General features: G+C 31.7%; 1 protein-coding gene and 1 long non-coding RNA gene across 2 annotated transcripts; one reads left to right on the top strand and one right to left on the bottom strand.

The window, feature by feature from the left end:
* Positions 1-727: 727 nt before the first annotated feature.
* Positions 728-25755, bottom strand: LOC148609146 (paired box protein Pax-6-like). The gene is made up of 11 exons (XM_088596286.1): positions 25701-25755; positions 25190-25277; positions 22461-22544; positions 16636-16982; positions 12296-12509; positions 3713-3862; positions 3197-3279; positions 2814-2980; positions 2452-2558; positions 2037-2153; positions 728-1744 (listed from the first exon to the last, which is right to left on the bottom strand). Exons 2-11 carry the CDS (start codon positions 25239-25241, stop codon positions 1632-1634), a joined length of 1434 nt encoding a protein of 477 aa, XP_088452412.1. The 5' UTR covers positions 25242-25277; positions 25701-25755; the 3' UTR covers positions 728-1631.
* LOC148609147 (uncharacterized) lies at positions 18596-25196 on the top strand. The gene is made up of 4 exons (XR_015924803.1): positions 18596-18646; positions 23175-23240; positions 24019-24085; positions 24487-25196. It is a non-coding gene; the product is annotated as an uncharacterized LOC148609147 (long non-coding RNA).
* Positions 25756-25986: the final 231 nt, after the last annotated feature.

The following is a 25986-nucleotide window of genomic DNA, read 5'->3' as shown; positions in this document are numbered from 1 at the left end:
ACTTCGGAAAAAGAACAAATATATCAGAACATAATACAGCAAAAAAAAAAAATAAATAAAAAAAAAATAAATAAAAAAAAAAAAAAAATATGTAGATAGGCTAAACCTAATTTACGTTTTCCACATGAAATATCAATTGACTGATCATCTGATATTAAATATTTTATGCCTTGCAATTGCTGTATAAACCGTATTTATTTTTTGTTATTCATACGCTGATTATGAATGTCACCAGTTAGATTGATGGAACCTGGGTTGACCATACATCTCCTGTTTATGACGAAAAACACAATACTTATAAAATTTACATTATGTATACAATACATTTATCCCGCAGAATAATAGTAAAAAAGCTATAAAATTTTGTTGGTTGGTTACCCTTTACGATTTATAACCGATACATACTTAAGTTAACATGGTTCGTATTAATACACAACAGTATTAAACCATCATCAATAACCTTAGTGTTGTCATACCTTTGATGGTTTGCTGGAATTTTATAGGACAACTTTGAACGACGGATGTTTACACAGTAAGGGGTATTTCACCAAATAAGAGTATTTGTAACCAAACTTTTGATGGAAGGGTTCTAATATATGTTGTTTTCCTGTATGCTATGCTCATTTTTATACGTGTGTTGTTGTTTCTTGTTTGCTTTCGTTACTTTATATACGAGTTTCGAAAAAAAAAAAGATTTGGTAAAAAAAAATAGAAATACAAACAAAACTAAGATTTTTGGATATTTATTTAATTTACTCAACTTTATGACATGTAATGCAAAAAAAAAAAAAAAACCAATTGAAAATAGTGCCGATGAACACTAATGCTAGGCGAGGTAAATAGGTTGAGATCGTACTGATAACCAAAATATAATGATGCACAACATAAACCAGTTATTGATCTCATTCAAACAACCAACCATACATGTTTAATTTGGAGATAAAATTACGTAAAGGGGTTGCGTAGGGTCTAATGAAAATACTTTTAAGTTATAAAAAAGAAACTCATCTCTTGTTTCATGTTTAAAGAAAATATTTCATATTGAATTTGAAACATTTAAATTTTTTCACTATACAATTGCTCCAAAATATAAAAAGTAATACAGTGTATTCCAACATATTTTTTTCAATACTGGCCATTGAGAATACAAGTTTAAGGGAATAAGGACGTAAATTGTCTTTAAAAAGCATAATACATCATGAAAGAATAAATGATACACATCGTAACAAGAATTAACAACAGTTATAAGCCAAGTAAAAATTCATAATAACATTAACGTGTACTGGATTTCTCATGTGACTGACACGTGACTGATGATATATAAAATGTTTGTGAATGATCTACTTATTAGCACGTGCTGCACATTTAGCGTGTTTTAGCACTAATAGCGCTACTTAGTAGACTTTCATTTGTTTCCTGAGCACTAGTAGTTCTTGCAATTAAAATATACTATCGCATGTAGAAAACATTCAACACATCTCTGTATCCCTCAACACAGATACCGACTTCAGAGTCCTTCAATTATCGTGGAATTGAAATCCACGTCTCTATACAGAGTCTATCACTGTTACACTATTAGCTTGGATTTCACAGAAAATCTTGGAATGGCATTGACCTATATGACTGTTTTATCATTGCAATCTCGGCCAATATTGTGACGTCATAGCGCCCATATGTGACCCCATGTCCGGATGTCCGCCTCCGGGAACTTGTATTGGGACTGACACTCCTGGGGAGATCAAACCTGAAAGCATTCAAAAATATTTTAATAGCGTTATACAAAAGAAATATATAACATCTAAATGCTCAATGTCCGTAGTAGAAAAATTACACGCAAAGACTAAAAATGTAATTAGACGATTAAAACAAAAACAAAAACAACATTAAAGATAATAATCAATCTACACTAAAATTTGATAATTAACAAGCAAGGAAACAATCAAACAAACAAAAATAAAACCAACAATGTCTGAACGACATGCTTTTAAAAAGTTTTGAAATATTTTTCACCCACGTGACAACGTAAACGTGCCTACCCGTAGATGCACCATTGTGTGAACTGTGCGTTAACTGGCTCTGCATACCGGAAGCTGGATTACAGGAAGGACGTGAATAACTCAATGACAATGGGTCGTACCCTCTGGATGAGTATTCTGAAGGAGTAAAAATTTATTTTTAAAAACTTAAACGATTAAAATTGATTCCATAAAAAAATAATACTACAAGTAAAATATAGTCTTGGCATTAAAAAAATAATTATAAAATTAGAAATTTGAGGAAAAAAACAAGTTGATAACTCCAAAATGGTTGAATTTGTTACATTAGTATCAATTGGAAGAATCTTATAATAGTGTAAAAAGATCATTCAGTAGTATAAAAACCATTAGAAGTAATTGAGACTTTGTCATAGTTAAAACATTAGTCAATCCATAATACGATTATCACATTTACCTGGTATCATACAAGAGTAAGATGAGGAGTTACTGGACTGTAGGCATGCCGGGTTCGTTGGCAAGTTGTTGGACAGAGAGTATGTCGCGGTGGGCATCGACATTGAGCTGTAAAATAAAACAATATTCCAGAATAAGGCATTCACTTGTTGAAATTTGGGTGAGATGTCTGAAATAATCACTTAAAAAGAAAACAAAATATATACATTTATTTGGTTATTCATACAGAAGTAGGTGTTTTAAGAAATTATGACATTAAACTATTGTTTGACAAACTTGTGTCAACAAAATGATAAAACTAAAATAGGAATAGATCTATGGCTAGTAAGACATTTTGTACCTGAATCTCAACATTTTTATTACCTGTAAGATTCTGACATTGTTCCAATAGGTTGATGTATTGATGGATACATTCCATTTGGGAAACCCCCATTTACTTGTAATCTTGGTGTTCCATTCGGAATATCTCGTCTCTGATTGCGTAGTTTTTCTTCTCGTCGCCATTTTGCCCTTCTATTTGAAAACCATACCTGCATAGAAGAATTTTTTTGTGTGTAATACACTTTAAAAGCAAGGAAAGAAAAAAAAAAGACTTTCTTTCTTTTGGTGAACGAGTGACTCTTATATTTATATTAAGATTTCGTAGACCATACTTCAACACTTTAAATGTTGTATCAAAATTAAATATCGTTTATTTGGTGTAATTGAAAGTTAATGAATATATCTAGTGTCATTTTTATATTTACCTGGATTCTCGCCTCTGGTAAATCTATCTTTTGAGCTAAGCGTTCTCTTGCAAAAACATCTGGATAATGGGTTCTTTCGAACTCTGTAGAAAGAAAAACAGGTTGTACATTTACTGAAAGTACAAATGAGAGGAAATCAGGAAAAAAACACCGGAAACACCAATGGAAGTGAAAAAGTACACACAGAAATACAAACGGAGCATTATTACCACAATAAATTAAACAAATACATAATGTAAATATATTCCAACCCAGGAATTTTTAACCGTACATAAATTTTCGTCCAACTTCAGCAATCTATGTTAGTACTGATGTATGAATTAATTTGGCTGCTGCGTGTTATGTTTTGTTTTGTCTCAGTATGTTACATGTCTTTTGGTTATTTTATGTTTTTCGTTTTGTGTGTGTGTTTTCTGTATCTGGTCTTTGTCCCTGCATTATATTCTTCTGATTTCCGCTAGATTCTTGGTTCCTTTGATTACTCTTTAAAAATGGTTCGCTTTTAAGATCTTGCACCTTTTTCTAACGCTTCTATTTGTGTAGCAGTAAATGATGTCCTATTCCGTTGTAGCTTCCGTTTCAGACGCATGCGCAGTTGTTCATCAGCTTCGCCATTCTGCCCTTCACTGTTATTACTTTCTGAACTGGAATGTACACCATCAATACCTGAAAGAACGTTTATAGTATTTAAGAAACGTTGCAACATTTGCCATCAAACTAAAATAAATGTGACACATTAAAAATTAACATACAGTATATATGCCACAACAGCAAACAAAACTAGACAAGTACCTCAATTTACAAACCGTATTATAATAACTTCCACATATAAAAGCTTTACAATTTTTTTATGTCATAAGCGAAGCATTTTGTTCTACAGTATTGATATTTTAAGAAATTTGAGTCCGATCTGAACATCCAGCATGTAAAGACTAATGCATTTCCTACGTAAGCACATGCATGTCACGAAAATGATTTGGAAACAAACTTTCCAGGTGCAAAAGAGGCTTACCAACTTACTTCAAACGAAAAATAAATTAATTCGTATTTGATATTGTATTTATTTCATTAAAACTACATACGGACACCATTTGGGAGGTTTTACGTGCAAAATAATGTAATTTTACCATGAATTTCAGTGTTTAATCTTTTCCTACGTACTTGGTGACCGGATCAAGCCCATTTGAATTTGATGTAAACACAAATATGGTGTGTCTCATGTGACCCAGATGCATAAATTTTCTTATATTATCAATAGATTTATTTAATATTAAGACCTTACAATACAATACTATCCCCAATTTAGTATATTTCCGTGTTATTTTTATTTGAGTGCGAGTGTTACCAAATCCTTAGAACACCCAGTGACATCAATAAATTCCATTGTCAGGAATCCGGATGGTTCGATACAGTTCATATTGTGGTTATGATTAATACTATAAAATGTACACAATAAATATGCAATTTCTATTCCTATCAAAAATCACAACAGAAAAATTCACTTAACATCAAAGAAACTATCCCACGTGGATGGTTATTATTATCCAATGGGGCGAGCGATATGTCCTCAATACGAAATTAATAGAGATCATGGCGTAGTTTACTCTTTATCCGAGGCACAATAATCAAAGCACCAGTGAATCGATGACGGACCAGGAATGCTATTTTACCGGAACTAACAATCCTACAGAGCCAGAGCATCATTTCCTTTTTAGGGTGGTGATGAAAAGAAGTAAAATGATTGTCGTATTTTCTTCTAATTTTGCTCAAGTGATATTTTTACCTGGTGACTACTGCTTTAAAATGTTGTTTTATAATTAATAAATCAATAACTGTTTTCTGTTGGATTAACCAATCAATATAACAAGTGATGGCTTTAGCGGTAAAGCATTATATTTTAATTCAATTGTGCATATTGAAAAATCTTGTACTAAACAGTAATTAGGGATCATTTTAAAATTCAATTGCTAAGGCTTTGCCGTGATTAAGCCTCGTTTTGGATTGTAATTATGCATCTTTTCTTCTCAAGACTTAAAGCTGTTCAATTAGCCAAGGTGACACAGTAAGCAGTTGATCGACTTAATGTATGAGCCATCAGTTAAAGGAGTTTGTTAGTCAATCATTCAATTATAGGAAGTGTTTTGCAATGATGTGATTTGCTCTGTAATCTTTGTCTTAAAGTTCGTTGTAATTAAGTGGAAATGTTTATAATACCCTATTTTACTTTTTAACATTTGAAAATGACACCAGTTTTGTTAACAAAACACTAATAGCATCATTATAATTCACAGTCTTCAAAAGTAATAATGAAAGACTCTATATTTATAGTATATCATTGAAACAAACATTGCACGAAATGAATTACAAATCGGTACAAGAGTCAACATACCTATATAAATACTTAAACCGACAGGAAAAATAATAAAATATCGGTAAATCGTGAAAACAAACAAAAAGAAACTATCCAATCAATCTAATACAATTACAATGTTGATCTCTCAATTGCTCCCCAAATATTGATGTAATCTATCAAAAAACTTGGAGAAATAGAATACTATTTTACATTTTTAGGAGAGAAACTAACCCATGAAAGCATTAAAAATCTTAAAGTTTCCACTCTTAATTTAGAAACGTAGTGCACATTCGTTTAGTTACTAAAATGTTCAAAATAAAAGGAAAATGATCGTATTTTTTAACAGTACCAAATTTATAGAAAACATATGTTTTATAATCCATTTCAGGTAGTACAATATCTCCTTTGTTTAGTAAACAATTATTACGAACATAAAAAATAAGTTAAAGTAGGGATTGATAGCCATCTAGGTGGATCGTGTACCGAAAAGACCTCAGTTAAATTATGGGGCGTGTTCGTTTTATGGGAATATCTTTACCATGGTCATTGAAAGATTAGACGTTATTTTCAAATATATAACACAAAAAAATTGGTACAAATAATCGTAAACAAAAATGTATTTTTGAATAAGCTTTAACTAGTACAAAAGAGGACAACGATAAATCTTAACTTCCTCTATGTCTTTTGGGTTTATTAGCTTTAGAAACACCCGTTACGATATAGATGTATGATGCATGCCCTCTTCACACTTTTGAAAATATTTCTTCACGAATTTAATTGATGACAATAAATGTAATGTTTTAAATTTTAAAAAATGCAAATCATGAAGCAAGTTTACATAAAGAAGTTGAAAAAGGTTGCCATTAAAAGTCACGTGACATAGACTCGAGTATTTCATTCATAAAAACGATCTCACGCTAGAGAGCAGAAGTCGATCAGGCGACTAATTTGAACGCATCCTTTGTACTGGAAGGCTATATTATAATTTAAAGTATTTCTGTTAATTTAAATTACTTTATACAAAGCTTACAGATATGTCGATGATAAACGGCGTGCAAATTTTAAATGCACAAATTTTCCGTGAATAGAAATAAAAATAACAATTTACAATAATGTATTTCTCTGGATAAATGTTAAAACAATGTAATGTTCTGTCAACATAGACAGTCTTTCCTCTATCCACGTCTTATAATAACGTATTGATAAAAAAAACTACTTTAAGGTGACAAATATTCAAACATCTAATCAGATCTTAACAAGCTAAAAACATGTACACATGCACCTTATATCTGAACTTACATTGAAATGAAAAATTACTTCAGTTGTATGTGACTTAAAATCAGAAAGGAGAGCATACATGTCGATCTATGATTAAATGTGCTGATTCAAATAAATGACTTTAGCACCGATCGTTTTAAATGAAATACAATTCTCTATGCGTACACATCAAATTTACAGTACAACCTCTATAAACAAAACCAACCCGAAACAATATATAAAAAAAAAACAATATAAATCAAAGCTAGGAGTTCAAAAATAAAATAAGATTTTCCATGGTAATCGTTATACATGTGTTTTAATAATTTCATGAAGTGTCATTGCTGTTAGGTATCAAGGAGGGGATAATCTAATGTTTCTTAAGATAATGATTGTTATTTATAAACTTGTGACAATAATGTTGCTTAAGACAAGTGCTTTTCACTAGGATTAAGAACAATTGACACGTCGCTGAAGATTCTTGGCGCCACTTGGTTATACCAATTCTAAACATTTCCTAAATATTTGTATAAAAGATTCTCATTCAAATTTTCCTTCTGAAAATATTGAAAAGAGATATAAACCAAATTGTATTAAACGGATTTACATTGAACAAATCTCCTCTTGTAATATGTTTTGTTACGGTCTAAAGTGAAGATAAATGTTTACATTAGAGAAAATCTCCTACTGTTTTAATCCGAGTTGGTTTTCTCAAATTCATTTACCGTAGCGAATAAACCACGTTTATGACAAAATACTGTATTAATTTCAAAGCGATCTTTCAATTCTGTCACTCCGTATGTATGCACAGGCTATGAAACTAAATATCACGTGATACTTGAACAATATTATGCATACAAATGATTAAAATCAAACTAGACCCTTATTTCATGCAAATATTAAGGCATTTCCAGGGGTAGAGAAGCCTGAAAAAAATCTCTGAATTTATTTTTAATAAATTTGCTAATCCAAAACTTTGAAACAGATATTGATTCAAGTTTTTAAAACCAATTTATTTTTTTTAATAAAAAATAAAATGATTATTTTGCCAATTACTATTATGTCACCCAAGAGTCGTATAAAATAACAACCGTTAAAACATAACGTATAGACTTCAACAAATATATGTAAATCACTGATCTTCAACGAGCAATATTTATACATTGGCCACATTAGTTTTAAGTGTATAAACAGATAACAGACAGAATGACTATCCTAAATAAAAGAAAGGCTCTCAAAATAAAATTATTCCATTCATTGTCAACGCGTCCGGAGTTTTACGTTTGACAACAACGAATAGTAAGAGACACTTTAATAGAGTTATCTTCTCGGATTATTTGTAGTGTTGGGAAATTGACATCTTCTTTCGTGTTGAAAATGAAGGGAAATTGATCTTATATGGAGAAAACGAGAAATTCTTAAATGAACAACAACCGTGTGAAAGTTGCTTTCAATTTTAGAGTATAATTCGTAATGAAAAACTGCATCATGGATTCCGATTTACATATTATTTGCATAACGACTCGTATGAGTACACTTACATAAATGACGAAGTGTTCAGCATACTTCGGTTGTATAAAGATAAGGAAAACTGGGTATCAAAATGATCTTTTATTTTCGTCTGTTTCGTTCAGCGTCTCTCACAGACTTGTATCTTTAAATGATTTTTTTCTCTAACTCCCTCTTATTACACTCTTTTATTTCTACTTTAAAAATGTTTAGAACATCAATAGAAACTTCCAGACATTGTTAAAAAATCCAATCAGAGTTAATTGTGGGATGGATTTCCAAGGGGGCTATAAGAAAGATTTTTCTAATTTCCCTGAAAAAATAAAAAAGACGAATGATCTGTCCTAAGCATGCAACCATGAACGAAAACAACAGTCGAATCAATTCTTAAAACCTGACAATTAACAAGAATTTTGTGCGCTCTATCATTTATAAAGACTCACAGTATAATCAGTTGTAAAATTTTTTTTAGATTTTAATGTCTAGTGCCTAGCCAGTAATTACTCTCTAATACATAATTGCCACAAAGCTATGATTTTGTAAACGAGAAACCCTCACCGGATTTGAAGAGAATGGCTTCCGCAACCGTTCTGACTTAAAAATTCATCCAATCGTGTAATTTCTGTAATGAGGGGTGCAAAGGTGTGCTTTGAAAAAAAAAACAAAAAAAAAAACAAAAACAAAAACAAAACAAAACAATAGTTTTTCGTGAGTCTTTTGTTACCATTTTACTATGTACATTTACAAATGTTTGGAAAAGAAATAAAAGTTCGGACTATAAATATTCGACTTCTTATTTTACAAAAACCTACTGAAACCTGAATGCTTAAATACTGCTAAGTAAAGAACAAATAAAAAATTCTTTGTGGTAAAAACATAGAGAAGAATAATATTTCTGACATGGTATTAAAGAAAAAAAAGGAAAATTCAATGCAAATGACCAGAATATCATTCAGATATACTTAGAGTATTAAACAAAGTCTTCGATAAAAAAGAAAGAGAAACAATAAGTTATGAAAATTCACAAGGAAACAGAAATAAAAATCATTGAATATTAGGTAAAAATCATATCTTTGATGTCGAATTTTCCTACTTGTTTATGAATAGAAGAAGATTTTTACGAATCCCTAGATATGTATGAGCTTTATATCATAAGACGTAAATTAAAAAGTTGGATAAATTATATTCTTGTGTTGTATTGTTAAGGAAAAATTAAATGTATATTTGAGAAGCCTTGATATTTATTCTCTATTGACTTTGCATATATTTTGCTACATTTCCGAATCATATTAAAATGTAATTTACTATGAAGAGGTAAATCTCTTTTTAGATCTGAAACTTATTTTGCAGTCACATTGTATTTAATTTTCATCAACGCTGAATTATTAAAAAGGAAGAGAAAAAATAACACAGCGTGAGTGAGACCTTGCTTTTATATCAAAACTTTGAAGTCGGATTATAGCGCACTATGTTATCGCGTATTAATATTAATTTGTATGCTTCGCCGCACCTCTGCTGTTAACATGACAAGAAGGGACAACGAAATATGAAAAATGAAAAAAGACACTTCTAGTGTGCAATCAAATCCAGAAATGTCCATTACCAGAAGTTTGTATCAATTTTACATAAATTTATACGAAGCTAATGCTTTCATCACCAACTATGTATAAATGTTTAACACTTCCAAAAGGTACTTCCGATAAAGAAGTTCAAGTCAGACAACACACTGCACATCGGTTTGATAGAGCGGAAGATGTTACACACCTCTGTCGACCTCAAGAAATCTGAATACTTTTAGGCAAGTGGAAAGTGTGAACGGTCGGTTTCCATAATTATATTTTGCACATCCAATAAGGGTAGAATCTGTATTGTGAAAACGCTTGAATAAAAATATAATCGACCAAAACCTAAAAGATCCATTAGGAAACTTAATTGTAGGATCGGTCTAATTTGATATAGTGATTTGAACTGGCATGAAAATAGATTAAATTGTTGATCTGGAGGTTTCGAATCATGGTCATCAGAACGTTTTGCAATTGCAAGTAAAATGTGCACACGGATTTACCCATGTAACCAATTAGGGTATGAGTCATGTGAAATAAATATATTACCTCCTTCAAATAAACATATATCAGTAGTCAATTCAAGGGTAAAAAATGCCCAGCAGCTTTACTGGAAGTCTCCCCCCGATGACTGTCATTCAGTGCACGTCCATACGGGATAGTCAAGCTCTTTTGTCATTGAAAATTACTAAACTTCCAACTTGAAGTTCTCATTTTAAGTTAAACTTTGATTAATGACACTTATCGTTCATTTTGAATATTTAAAAAAAATCTTAAAGTGCAAAAATTCTCAATAGACGTTCGAAATTATGACAAAAGGGTTTTATACTACACTCCCGATGTTGTGCTTTTAGGATAAACTAGGATGCTTTTGCAGCCATTTATATTGCAGCCATTTCTTTTGAAAGTTTTAATCCGATAACTTGTCAGAAAAATTGCACTAATAAAATTTGAATTAAGATGATGTTCTCTTTCTTCCACTGACAGGATCGAAGTTATAAAAATTGCGATTGAAAACACGTGTTAGGAAATTTAGAAAAATACAAATAAAGTGTGATTTACATGCATTAAGGTTTGTCTATAAGACCGAGTGATTATAATGCAATTCTTAGGTATTATATTGCAATCTAAATTCCATTAAAATTCCACAAAATATTGGATTAAAAAGTTTTTTGCTCCAATAATGGGATTGGTTCTATATACTTCTTTGTACGGCCCGTGCATTAGTATTGTCCTTTACAAAAATGAAATGGGGGAGAATATTAATTTGTTTTAAACAACTTTTCCATGAATAAGAGTATGGTTTATTAGCATAAAAGACTTTACCTATCCGTCAATACGTCATTGAAATTATATTTCAATTTGACGATCCTAAGTAATGAGAAACGTAGTTTTCCCTTATAACAGAAAACCAAATATACAATTTGAATTGTTTTTAAAATACACTTAATGGATTAGTACCTAACAAATGAAGCCTAAGTGCAACAAATGAATAGAATAGAATGTTTTTAAAACTGCATATATTAAGTGACTAACACAGCTAATATAACATTTGAATTCAGAAGGGTTAAGAAAACTCAGAATTAGGAACGGATTGGAAACCTCAGAATAGGAAATGGTAATGAGCCTCAGAAATAGGAAGGGGCAGAGAACCCCTCAGGATAAGAAAGGGTTAGGAACCTCAGAATAAAGAAAGGGGCAGAAAACCACAGAATTAGGAAGGGTAGGAACGTCAGAATAAGGGAAGGGGCAGAGAACCTCAGAATTAGGAAGGGTAGGAACCTCAGAAGTAAGGAAAGGGGCAGAGAACCTCAGAATTAGGAAGGGTAGGAACCTCAGAATAAGGTTAGAGGTAAGGAACTAGGGAATTAGAAAGTGGCGGGGCTTCAGAATTAGAGTAGGGTATGGAACCTAAAAATAATAAAGGGATTAGAAACTTAAGAAAGAGTAGGGATAGGGAACCTCAGAATTGCGATTCTTTTTTTTTGGGGGGGGGATAATAATTTACGGTATTTTATTGCAAATTTCTATGGGTATATTAAAGACATAGTTTCGAACACATTATTGGCAATTGGTTCACTTTTTTTTCAACACAGTACTAGAAAAGAGGTATTATCAAACTGTACATGTCGGTTTTGATGAGATTGGCATATTCTTGGTGATGGTCACAGGGCATATTTTTCATGACCTAATTGGTCACAAGGCATATTCTTGGTGATGGTAACAGGGCATACATTGTGTATCTTTTACCACCTGATTGGCCACAAGGTATAGTCTTGATGATCTGATGGTAACCGGGCATATATTTTATAACCTGTTTAGTCACAAGGCATATCTTTTATGACCTGATTGGTAACAAGGCACATTCTTGGTGATATGATTGGTCACATGGCATATCATTTTTTTATCAACACTTACTTTTCTTCTCTGTTAAGCTTGATGGTTGATGTGTTGGATAAACAGAAGGCGTGTGGATCCCAGGCATCCCATGCATGTTTGAGGCATACCAGGGGTTTGGCCGATGCCAAGCTTGGCCATTTATTAATCCTAATTTATCATACATTGCGCTTTGTCCCATTAGTTTCTGATTTTCGCTGGCGAGATTGCGTAGTACCCGATTTATTGAGGAAACCTGAAAAAAGAAAGATAAAAGGTTAAGCTTGAAACAAAGCAGTTTTTCACATTTTGAATGAAAAAAAAAGTCCTCTGTGAAATTATTGAATACACATGCAATAAATACTATATGCTTAAGTGATATTGTGTGAAAAATCAACTGATAATTGCAAAACTTTTGATAAACTATGCATTTATTTACGATGAGTAAAAAAATATTTCCAGCATTTCACAGAATGGCAAGGCACTGATAAAGTAATTTGGTCACGTGAGAGTTGTATGTAACACGATGTCCATATTAGGTATGTTTGATTAATATTGTTGACTTATGACATGGTGGAAAAATTCATTTGAAAATTCAATATAGAAAGCAAAATATAACTGTAGTTCAGATAACCAACTTCAAGTACAACAACCGGTCATTTAATGAACAGAACAAAACCCCGAAACATTGAGTTTTTTAATATCTAATATTAATGATTTGTTTATTATATCAATTGTTATGTACATGTATGTTTGACTGACTAAAATCAGTGAACAACAAGAACTCACAACATGTAAAATTACAGGACGTAGTTTCTAAAATAACAGATAGTCGTATAAAACATGATTACAAATTCAGGTTGTACCAATTTAATTTCGATAAAAGATACAATCGAAATTAATGAGGAAGGGAAGAATGGATGAGGAGAGTAATTAAAGCTGTCAGTTTTAGTTTGTTTCAGTCTTGTCGTGCAAATGGAGTATCTTGTTAAACATAATGTTCGTGAAACTCGTACCACTGTTTTATGGGGGACATGTCTACAAACACGAAAGGTAACTGCTATACTGTTATTTCATGGCTATTTTATGAGTCATCGTAAACATGGGGTTTTATTGTAAAATTCTAAACGTAAGACAAAAATGTATTCGTTTATTCAAGGAATGTTACAAGTTACCTCTGCAAATCAATTGATTTTTCCCAGGGTCACAGAATAATGTCCAAGAAGCTCAAATTTTACCTGATATAGAAAGATTGCAGATTACGAATGCTCATACTTTAAAAGAAGGAAGACAGTATTTAAAGAATTGTTGTATTCACCCTTGTTCTATTGACACCCTCCCAGCAGTTTGTCCATATAGCCTTTTCACCTTCATTCATCTCTCTGGAGAGTTACAAATGTACTTTAATCCTTCTTAAGGACAGAGTACCTAAAAGTCACTGCTATCATCCTTGTTACTTTCATTGTCGTATTTACTTTTTCATGCTAATTTCTTTGTTATTGAGCGCTGAAACAAATTTGTTTCCATGAAGGCGCCATTTTTTCTACGAATGCTGAACTTCATTCCTAATTCATAGGATTGTGTTTGGTGTCGGGAGTTTTTTGTCGTTCGTTGTTAAAATGTCGAGGGCCTGAACGTTTTACATGATGGGGAAATCAAATTCGATGAAAAATGCAAATATGATAGGTTGAACGATTAAGAGTTGAATTTGTGCGACCAAGCGAACGAAATCAAATTCTGAACTGCGGCGGCGCAGATGCGTCAGACCTAATTAATCTGTTCTACGCAATAAAATGGTTTGCAGACGATACAAACTTCTCTTCTGCAATGTGTCTGGTTTTACAATATGAGTTTTAATATGCAATTGTACTGAAGTATTTTAATCAATTGTCCGATAAATGTTTTACGAATTGATTAAAGCTTAACAAATATAACTTTAAGACTTAGAAAAATCAAACACAGCAGGCATTGATTACAATGAAACATCTGAATATAAGGGCTAAATAGTAACATTTAGGGACAGTAACAAAAAAATGGAACAAAATCAGCAGCTTTTTGTCAATTCAGGAATATGATCAATTCATGTTAACTTGCATAAAAGGTTGATAACAACCGAGGCAACAAGGATAAGCTGAGCAATACTATGGCAAAAATGTGAAGATAATGACAAGAATTTAATGCCGGAAGCACGTGCCTTTTGTAGAGTCTTATTTACACAAGTTCTAACTCTACTTGAGCAACTTGATACAAGAGTTAATTTTATGTTTTCTTTCCAACCCTAATGTAAATGTTTCATTTGTGGCGAAGAAGAGGGATGTTTACTTTCAATATTTGCATAGTAATTAAATGAACAACTGTTTAGAATAAGAAACGATACCCGTGTTTCCGCAATGGCAAAAAGTCAACAAGGGCATGAAACATCCCACATATTGTTCAGGGATAAAGTATTTAGCGTTTGTGACGCCGACGACGTGGCCGACTGCATGGTAAAAAGTTATACTGGCGTTTAAAAGACATGTTATTGTGTGTGTGAAGAGCCGCAGTATTTCAGTACCCTGAGAAGGACTGGCCAAGCATATTCTACAATGAACAGTCTCAAGTGATCTTTAATCATATAGAAGGTTCAATACAAGTTTGCAAAAGGCTGATAACAAGGAGAAATTAAACCGGCTACTTAGACTAATTTGGTTATTATTCCAAACGTATTCAAGCGGCATAAGTCAAGAATGTTCTTTTTTATTTCTACCCTAAATTAGTTTGGCCATAATAGATTTCTTTTGGAAATTTGATTTTTAGAGATATTTTAGTCTGATTTTACAGATGCATCAGCTTTTATAAAAAGTACTCGAGAAATGAACAAAAAATGTGAAATTAAGCAAAAATAACCTTATGACCCTGGGACATTAATTAGCATTTAACTTTTGTTCCTGGTTACCAGGAAACACCGATACGCACTGTGTATGAACTTCTCTTTTACCCTTTCATTATAAAGTGAATTTTTCTTTTGTATATCAGGATATTATTGGTTGGTATTAAAACAAGCAGGTTCTCTCCATGTTCTATTTATACACAAGCCCATCGTTGTATATCAATTTTTGGTGCCAAGATACTAGTTTTAAAGCACAAACAAGTTAACCTTCCTCTATATACATGTTATACAAAGGTTAAAGTTCACGGCAATTGCATTCATATTGAAAAGGTTCGTTATAATTTATTTAGCTAATCCTTTCTTTAACTAAACGAAATACACTTTAAATTCACTTAAATTTGCATTTAAAACAGGATGGCGACATTAATTCATTGAAAATATTGCGTCTTTTAATTTTTAATTCACTTAATCGAGGAGTCATAATTCTAATAAATCTAGAAGAAATCAATTAGAATTCTGTGGGTATCAAAGAAACGTATTTTCAATCAGTTGTAAAGGGAACATTCAAAGTCAGAAAGCTCTTTTTTCAACAAGCTATGGACAGATGGATGAAAGCTTACAAATAACGCCGATACTTTCAATGTATCACCAGGCGGTGCGCTTGATTTCTCAAACATGTTCAAATAAACTGAGACTCTCCACTGAGATTTATTGTAGAAAAAGCAATTTAATGGATAAATATGTTTCACAATTGAAGCAAAATAAACGATACCAAAACATTTAAAACGTTCATTTCATTAAAGTAATTGTTATCCTTTGAATTATCCAAATATTAAGATGTTAAGCGTTTTTAATAATAAGTTTCAGAATCGAGTCTGTCACAGTGACAACTATACCAAACCATCAAAAGTCAAGGATCATTTTCTGCTGTGCAAACAAAAATTATTCAAATGTATATGAAACACGCTGTTTCATCGAGGTATTTAGTAAATCATGTGCAAAAATTAATACGTTTCATTCAAATGTTTTATATAAACATATGCATATTTAAGAATCAAATGTGAAAAAAAAAATAAAAAAAATGAATAAGTCTTTAGCTCTTAAATATCCATATAAAATCAAGGGAGCGACTTAAAAGTACATTAAGAAATTTATACAAAGAACTAAACTTGTATGGTATTCTGATCATACCATTCAAGTATCAAAACACATAGTGTTTCCTAGCAGTAGAAGTACATGTATCTTTACAGACATCCTTCGGAGAGAATTATACTTTTACTGAACGGTACGTCAGGAAGCTGGATTCTTGACGTAGGCCTGAGCCTTAATTGTTAGTAGATTAGGAATTGAGAAGTCTGTACATGAACACCGAATATTCATGATTTATAAAAAAAGAATTATATGAAAAGAGTTATCAAAAATGTTAAAAAAAGAAACAAAATAACAAGAAAATGAGACAGATCAATACATAAAAAAGAAAACCTCGTATTTAAAGAATTATTGTACTACTTACACTGGGGATTGTGTCTTGATTACAGCACCCCTCAGATAATAACCGGTCCCGTATTTCCCAAGCAAAAATAGATGGACATTCGCGTTTATATTGAGCAATTTTCTGAACAACATCATTAGTTGCCACCCTTGGTTTGCTGCCACCAATAGCACGTGGGCGGATTGACCCAGTTTCGTAGTACCGTCCAAGAATTTTACTGACACAACCGTTAGAAACTTGTAGAATTCGAGAAATGTCACAGGGTCTAGCGCCGCTATGAGCAAGTTCAACTATTCGTTGCCTTGTTGAGTCTGGAAGTGGTCGACCATTAACAAATACCCCTCCTAACTGGTTTACTCCACTGTGACCTGCAATGATTGAAAAAAAATCCTTTAAATTAAATCTTACATAAAAAATCGTGTATATATATATGACGTGAACTACCTACATGTATGCTCATCTTGACCGTGTGTGTATACATGTATGGATTCATTTGGAATAAAAACTTTAGGTTTTAATGCAACACTTTAGCGTTTTATATTACCAAAAAATGGAGAATTAAATTTTCATGCAAGAATCCGCATTCTTCTCTTTCAACGCATTACGTCCTGTAAATGTTTTCCCAAAATTTAAAAGTTAATTTACAATTGTAATTTTACCATGTTTGAAACGCAATACTTTTATCAGATTGGTATGAAAGAAAGGAGTGTATTTCTATCATTGACTGACAAACAGAAGGAATACAAGTAGAAAACAACAATGTGGTTAATAGATACACATTGTAGTTCTCTTCCATTCACATATTCCGTCACGCTTAGTTGATATCCTCGCCACCCCATTACTTCAGTGTCAAGACGTTCTTACCCACCCACATTACTAAATGATAGATTACAAGTTTCTAATTTAAGGAATTAATATCGAATTAATTTTTGATGTGCACACTATTGTTCACGTGTGACGTTAAATTCCTGATATTCGAGAGTATTGCTACAGGGTGTAAGTGATTGACAGACGGGCTTTTAAAGCAAATGCTACGATGTCCACATTCTCTACAGTCCCTGGCTTAATTTATGTAAAATCCTTCTTAATTTTAAATGGCACGTTTCAACTTTGAAATAATTTTAAAACTTTACAGTGCAACTTGTACTTATATATATCAGCTGGCATCTTGTAGACTTCAAGAGAATGTTAAAACCTATACAACAAATACGGAAGACATATTTAGTTGAAATATCTTCGGGTAAAGCAGTATAGAAGCAGTGTACATAAATTTATAAGATACAAAGAAACAATTAACAAAAGCCAACAAGATTGTTATCTTTTATAAAATCAGGAATCAGGAGGTTACAAGAGAGGGTGGTATGGGTCGATTCGTTTTAAAACTAAGTTCTTGTTTGCTACTTTTAAACTATCAGTTCTAAATAATGTGTTTTTGAACCAGGACTTAATTTTTTGCAATTTTTGAATTTGTGTTTTAAAATGTATTGTCTATTATTGCTTTATAGCGCTCAAGTTTAAATTACAGAGTTCAACACAGGACTAATTTAATGTATGATTTTGCACAAAAGAGAAGAGGTCGTTTACAAAATCATGTCCTCATTTTATACCCTATTGCACGAAATTTCCATTGTAGAAATAGTTTATTTTTTTTAAGTTACAAAGAATGAAATTTTGACCAACACTTCATATATTTACAATGGATTAGAAAATATGAAAACCAAATTACTTTGCTTTTTACTATACATGTATGTTAAAAAATAAAATTATGATATACATGTACCAAACTAGTCTCAATTGATAGGATTTCACAACTCAAATAAAGAACAACAATTTACTTTTTGGTGTGCAACGTTTTTATAACAAGTGGTTAGTTACTCGTTCATTGTGTTTGAATGCTTAGAAAATTGTTCGATCTGATTAAAAAAAATAACGTTTATGTAGAAAGAAATTGTAAAGGGGAATAACCAGATCATCTGTATCACGTGGTCTCATCGAACGCAAAATGGACGTTTGGTAATTTCCGGTCCAAAAGGTATGACGATTTCAATACGTTGGGCATATGTTGCCTTCAATTTACGAAGGTTATAAACGTAAATACGTATATTCTGTATATTAATAAGATATTTATAAATAGATTAGAAAGAAAGTTGTGTGTGGCCTCAAATACATAGTTCAGAAATCAATGTTCACTGTGGCAACACATGGTTTTCTAGTAAGCCGTAGTGAAAAGAAATTTGTGCAAATTATACCAATTAATGGTAAACCACGTTATGTAATTTACATCTAAAGTCGGGCTCTGTTATTGAAATTTACATTTTAACATACAAATAACTTTCATATGGAAATCTGCTTCTAAGAAGTGATTGTATGTTTAATATCCAATCTTCTCTAAAAAGTTACAAACAAACAAGTGGGTGAATATGGTATTTACAACTAATTCCTTCGAGGTGGTAGGTGGAAAGGTGTTACATGCTTCAAGTCAATAGTTATATCGGGATGAAAATTTCAAGGATAATAAGGTATCGTTGACAGAAAGCACACTATAATCAACCGTATATGAAACAGATTTTTAGAACTTAAGTAATTTATTCAAGCAGGCCTGAATCTAATTCTAATTGCTCAACACAGATCTGTAGCAGTACAAGATAATCTTGTTTGTGAAAGTATTTTGGATTAGGTGAGATGGTAAAATAACTGATTCAAATAGGCGTACTGTACAAAAATGTATCCACATTAACACTTATGACTTGCATAAAGACTGTTTAAATGATACACGACTCTGGATGCATTTACTACATGTGAACTCCCTTATTAACGTTACGTATGTACATGTGTAAAGTACCTCAGCATAGACTTTTAATGCGACACCCATAATCAATAAGCACAAAGTTGATCGTGTATTATTTATGGTGCAAGTCGTCTGGCTACTTTTGTCGTTTATAGTTTAATATTACTTTCGTGGAGATGTCATTTTTGAAGTCAACGAATGTTATTTTCCACATCTGATATCTGCTCTAGGCTTTAAACAATTTTTCAATATTCTACCACAAACAATGGAGTCTTCTAATCAAAGTGTATGATTTCAATTACAGAGCTTTTATTCATTTTAATGAATGTTTGCTGATACAATCGTGCCATTACAGTCATTCGGAACATCAGCGAACATCATCTCTTACAACTACTTAGAGAGTTACGAAATCCCGAAATAAAATGGCTGCTTAACGCTGTTAATCTGTCTTAAACGTCAGACCACCGTCGAGATTAAATGGGCCAAAATTGATAACCCAATATAACCTCCGAACTTAACTGTCAGCCATTCATTAAATCTGATGTCCGTTGCTACAAGGGATGCTGCGACCCGTCATCCGACTCCGTCACTTATTTAATATAAATTGTTTCCGCTCTCGCTTGTATGCGAGGACGCATTGTCAAGAAGGTGATGTGACTCCCGGCGTTTACACTACAACTGCAAAGAAAATTTCATATTTTCCCACCTTACTTGAAGAAATATTGATCCCGGAAAAGGATTTACAATTATTAAGAAATACTTTTGAATTTTCGTGTCCAAATGTTATTATTGAAGTTCGGATCAATATTCATAACAAGCTTTCCAAATGAGAATTTTCCTTTAACCTTTATTCCGGAAGAATATATTAAAAAGAAAATCTCTTTTTACCTACGATTTACATTTACATCACAATAAATGCAATTTCCAATTACAAGGTTGAAATGTGTGTTGAATGGAGATAGATTTGACCATTCATTGTTCCCAATTCCTTTGATGGCTATTCTATGCTTTGTAACAGTTTCATGTAGTTGTAAGGATAATTTGACAATGTTCGCTTGTGTATTCGATTCAAATACAAATATTAAAAAATCATTGCACCAACGAAACCTCTTGAGTTTACATATAATACTGCAGATAGAGTAATGAATAAAACTTGTACTTATCGTGACAAGGATGGAAAATTGAAGTTTTTTTCATATTCAAGCAGTAAAAGTAAGACTTGTACTTTAAAACATAGCATTAGTAAACCACAGACGTTTTTAATTAACATATACGTATAGAAATCGCGCAAGTTTTCAAAGCGTGTAGTAAGGAGTATTTACATGCATATTGCGAGACCTTGAAAGGTGACTTGAATTCATAAACCTTTAAAGTACACAACGCTCCATAGAGGGTAATTGGTCATGTTTAGCACCACGTGCTGGAGCAGTCAACTTAAATTCAATTATAATGTCTTGATTTGATTCAAATGTGTCATCACTGACTTAAAAAGAATCAAGATTTGAAAATCAAATATGTATACTGCCCACCCATAACTGTCCTTATGAATGAAATATATTTAATCCCTCGTTACAACTAGGTTAACATCTAAATAAAAATATTACTTGCTTTTCTGTGATCAAATTCATTCACGTGGTTGTGATAAAGAACCAGATTAAAAAAGCGAGTTTACTTGTTTTGTTTTTACAGCAGTATATCATATTACTCAACCCGACAGACAACCAACATCTTGTTCATCTCTATAAAGATTAACTTATTTGAAGTTTTGACGTGTGCATTTAAGACAAGATTATGGTAGAAATCAAACAAAATTGTTTGTTTTGTATTCGAAACCCAAATAGTTCTATTGGATTTCACAAAGATTTTGAAGCATGCCGGATGTTGACTTTAAAGTAGTCTAAAACATTGAGAGTTCTTTTAATGTGATGTTACTTAAAATCTTTTCTATTGCACCATTCAACATTTAGAAGATTTAAATTGTTAAAAATAATACAAGAGGTCTTTCCCGGCAGGAAATTTCAGGATATATATAGATTGGCCTATGTGAATACAGACTATGAATGCAAACAGAACATTTATTTACAGATCCAACATTGACATATCGTATTACTTTAAAGTATTCTAACTGAAACATACAATAAACCGAAAAGATGTCGTACGCTGACCTTATGTGTAACCAAAGAAAGAAAAAAAAATAGCAACATTGCCTTTAACCATGTCAGTAACAAGCCTACAATAAAATATTCAAAGCTTTGACACAATACAAATTACTGGCTTCAAATCGTTGTCATTCCGTCGCGGAACAAGCAATTACACATCATAGGTTGATATCCTAGAATTGCGCTATACAGAAAGCAAAGAATTTGCAACTTAAAATTACGGATCAATCCAGATTGAGAGATACAGAACGAAATGATTATCTGGTAATGAAATGGGGGATCAATAGAATAGATAGGATGTCGACGAAGATTTATTTATTGTTGAAACACAAGTTATTGACAGTCATGATACTTAATACAAATCATCTAAAACACTGAGGATATTGATTGATTTGACTTTTAGAGGCTGTTGAACAATTGTTTTAATTGCTCAAAGCCTTCAAGTACAGACCTATTATCGGTAATGAATTCATTGCAACTGGCTTTTCAAAGCTTTGTCAGAAATGAGCAATTTTTGTCTTTGTTTAAAAGAATACAGCTTATAACTAGTACGGTTAGCTTGAGGACTTTGAAATAAAATGTTATTAAATGCTCAATGCCTCATTAAGGTACATGTATCCAGGCGACAATTTGGCAATATTTATATTATACACTGAATTCATCATAACAGATGATAAAAAAAAATTAACACATAACAGGAAACTACGTTTGGTGAGTCTTCAAGCTTTCTCATATTCTATTATTGTGTCAATTTGGTATCAACAACTTCCATGCATTTACAAGAAAATATAAGTTATAAGTAAGAGAACCCTTCTCCTATACCTGAAGTCAGCAAATATTTATGTTACTATGAAGGGTGACAATGAATATACATTTGCCTTATACATTAAAAGACTCACCCCTCTTCGTCCGAGGTTTCTTATTGCCATTCACGCTACCAGAATTATCAGGGCTTCCAACAGAATTTCCGCTCGAATCCTCGTCTGAAAAATAAAAGTAAGAAATAAAGAAAACAAGCCAAAGTTTTTTTTATTTCCACACATATTAACCCCATAAATATTTAAGTGGTAACTGTATCCAAATGATCACAACCACAGTCATATCTATTACAATTCACCATCACAGTCACATATATCACAATTCATTGCCACAGTCACATATCACAATTAACTCCTGAATAAATATATATCTACCAACTCTTACAATGTTTTTTTTTAAAGCAGCAAACAGAAAAACACAGGGACTCTAGAAATTTCATTTATTTTATGATCGTGAATGAATTACAGGTGGATTATCGCATTTTCCCAGGAAATGTGAACCATTTATGCCACTTAAGCATGCTTAAGTGCAATTTTAATCGACCTTGTATTATGCGTATATATAGAAACAATTAAAACAGCACCATTTACAAACTGAACCTCTTATCTTTCATCAGTTGTGCAAGTTGTAAAAAAACGTAGTAGCTAAATGATTCAGCGATTTTAAATGTTTTACTACAAAAAGCAATAAATAGGGATGTAGTACATGCTTCATAAGTATCAGTTACTAACTCGAAGGAAAATAATGGAAGGTTATTGTTTATGTATCCATGTATCTACATTCTCTCATTTTAGGATTTGGGCAAATCTAAGCACCCTACAGCGAAGATAAAGTTAACTGGTTGCATAGGTTTACCCGAGGTAGTTCGAGTTATCGATCGTGTCTTTTGTTTATTGAGTAACAGTCCCACGCTATTGTACTTTGTTTTAGTTTTATCAATTTTTCTTCAAATAGTAAATCGACATAACAAAAGAGAAGATTAATATATTGAAATATTGTCTATGCACGGTGTAATTAAAATAGTAACGCAACATGAAATCTTGCAAACAGATATGAAATAATTAATTTTAACATGAAAACTAATGCTACAAATATGTAAGGTTACCCAATATATATATTTTAAATAAAGAAATATGGACGAACCTCTTCAACTGCAACCGCAACATGCAATGAAATATAACATAAGAAGAACTTGTTTCTGGTGCAGTTAAAAACCTTGTATACTAAACAATTAAAGACAAGTTATGCTTTATTTTGACACTAAATAACAAATATTAATTTTGTCTCTCAAGACCATTATGCTTATCGCATTAATTACTCTCCTCTTGACAATCCTAGTTAGTGTAATAGCTTTGTTCCGAACGGAAAAGCTTCGCTATGAAATGACCTAAGGTCACTAAAACGTTTTGAGTTGTCATAAAGCAAGAAATATACATCATCTTTTTGGACTCCTTTACAAAAGATCTTGTTTAAAGAATGCTTTGTAGAAAAGCCGTTTGTTTCAAAGTGGCTGTCAAAATGTCATGTTGAAAATGTCTTTTCCATTTAAAACTGACGTAAAATTATTTTTCATGAAAAATTATGTTTCAAATGAAATATTCAAGTACACATCCTTTTTCTGTTTTTGTTTCTTTATAGCAGCTTCATACTAAATTGACATGCATGTCCATTTATCTTGTTCAACAGACACCGTGATATATAGACAGTAAGTTTAGAAAGGCACTTAGTCCACTTTAGACACAAAATATTGATTAAGATAAAAAAATATCTTTGTCACATTTTCGGAATTTTCTAGTACAATATATTTTGTCAACTAAATGGAATTCATGTTTTTTTTTAAGTTAAGCTTGACCAAATTCTAGCTGAAGGTTTGCTTTTAAGAAAGTTTTGAATCAACAATAATGAAGTGTGATTGAATAAAATCTAGATTTCCGGCGTGACTAGAATTTGAAAGCACCAAATTTCAAATTTAGCATTTTTATCAGCCTTCCTGAATTACAAAGAATCAATGCATATCTGTTGGTCATTATTCTTCTTAAAACATGTCAACACGATTTTTCATAACCTTAATTTATTGACTTAAGTGGGACATTTTGACTTTTTCAGAAACCGTCGTAGATTGTTATGATAACACAAGAAACCAACAACAATCCAAGAATAATTACTGAGATTTAGTGGAGATTGTAGATACATTCCGAAGGAAAATCCAAGTAAATCCTTTCCGTCAAGAGGCAATAGCCTGACCTTATCTTATGTCAGTTAGTGTCTAAATGCTAAATTGTCGACAGTATTTTCTGAATATTGGACAACGATTTTTCTTTGATGGTAAACATTGTTGTCTGAGATTTATTATTGGGTTCCAATAAAATGGGATAGAATGCCAAACTAAAGCAAAATTAACGCTTACTCTGTATTCATGATGGTAATATAATTGTTGAAACGGGTTGTCATAATCTACGATTGGTAATAAGTCAACATATTTGTATTTCTTGATGTTAATTCAACAATTTTTAACAATTTTAAATCGGATGTATTTTTCGGTCAGGAATTTTCTGTATTGCATGCCGCATTTTGAAATTAGTACATAAATCCGCAAAAGTAAAAATACTTTAAGACGGAGAAAGACAAGACTGTTCTTTTTTAAATTGATATATTTTTATTGAATGCAAAATTAATAATATATTGTTAAAAAATGGCTTTTATATTTTGACATTCATTAAAATTTAATAAGTAGTACTGGCAATGGAAAATATAATTACAAACCACCACATTACCTTGTAGTTCTACTGCTAAACATAAATCTACTTACCTTTTGTTGGCATTGCACTAGAATTTGAGTTATCTTCTATCGTTGTTGTCATAGAAACTTATTAAAAAATATTTTTTACGATGAAATTCTGAAAAGAAGAAAAATATTTTGCTTAGCAGTTTTAGGTAAATAAAGAAAATAGATTACGACTTAAAATGAAAAAATAGAACCAAACACACAAAAATGCCAAAAGAAAAATGAGTAAATAATAAATTAATGCAACTGCAGCTTAGTTGGGAACAAAATAAATTTTGTTCTTTTTTTTAAATTCTTTTAAAATGATTAAAATAAATGCGTGTTTAATATAAATAAATAAAAACAGAGCAAAAAAAAAAAAAAAAAAAAACATAATAGACCAGAAAAAAAAATAAACCACATTTAATTTAGACATTTGACTTCCGATACTTTTATGGGTAAAAGTGAATGAAGACACTATAAATGTCCAAAAATGAATACTAAGTCGCTATTTTATGAAAAAAATGACAAATAGTTGTCGCATAAATTATCTCACCTTTATTAGATATATAATCACAATATGTCAAAGTTTTAACATGAGGTATTCCAGCTTGTTTACAGAGAAGACCATGACCACACACAAGAGTAAGTCACACACATTATTTACATGAACTCAACCGTTAAACGTTTAAAATGCACCAGTGTTGCAATATTTTTGTTTATAAATGTGTACACGGTTACATGTAAAATGAATTTAGGTCGTAAAAAGTCCAAACACAATTCAAACAGTCCTTACAGAGTCCATTCTGGTAATTCCACCGGCACCCAATGACCGTAGTAGT

The sequence above is a fragment of the Perna viridis genome, chromosome 8 (assembly GCF_037379345.1).
Source record: "Perna viridis isolate PV_CMFRI_1.1 ecotype Kerala chromosome 8, ASM3737934v1, whole genome shotgun sequence".
Classification (NCBI taxonomy): domain Eukaryota; kingdom Metazoa; phylum Mollusca; class Bivalvia; order Mytilida; family Mytilidae; genus Perna; species Perna viridis.
Note: the sequence above shows the minus strand (reverse complement) of the source record. Positions and strands in the feature narration are given on the sequence as shown.

Bases quoted from the DNA above. Each gene is read 5' to 3' on its own strand.
- LOC148609146 (XM_088596286.1), bottom strand. From the start codon at position 25,241: ATGACAACAACGATAGAAGATAACTCAAATTCTAGTGCAATGCCAACA. The intron at 3,280-3,712 runs GTGCAAGATCTT...TTCTTTCTACAG, and splicing joins AATAGAAGCGTTAGAAAAAG to AGTTCGAAAGAACCCATTAT. The intron at 2,981-3,196 runs GTAAATATAAAA...TCTTCTATGCAG, and splicing joins TACCAGAGGCGAGAATCCAG to GTATGGTTTTCAAATAGAAG.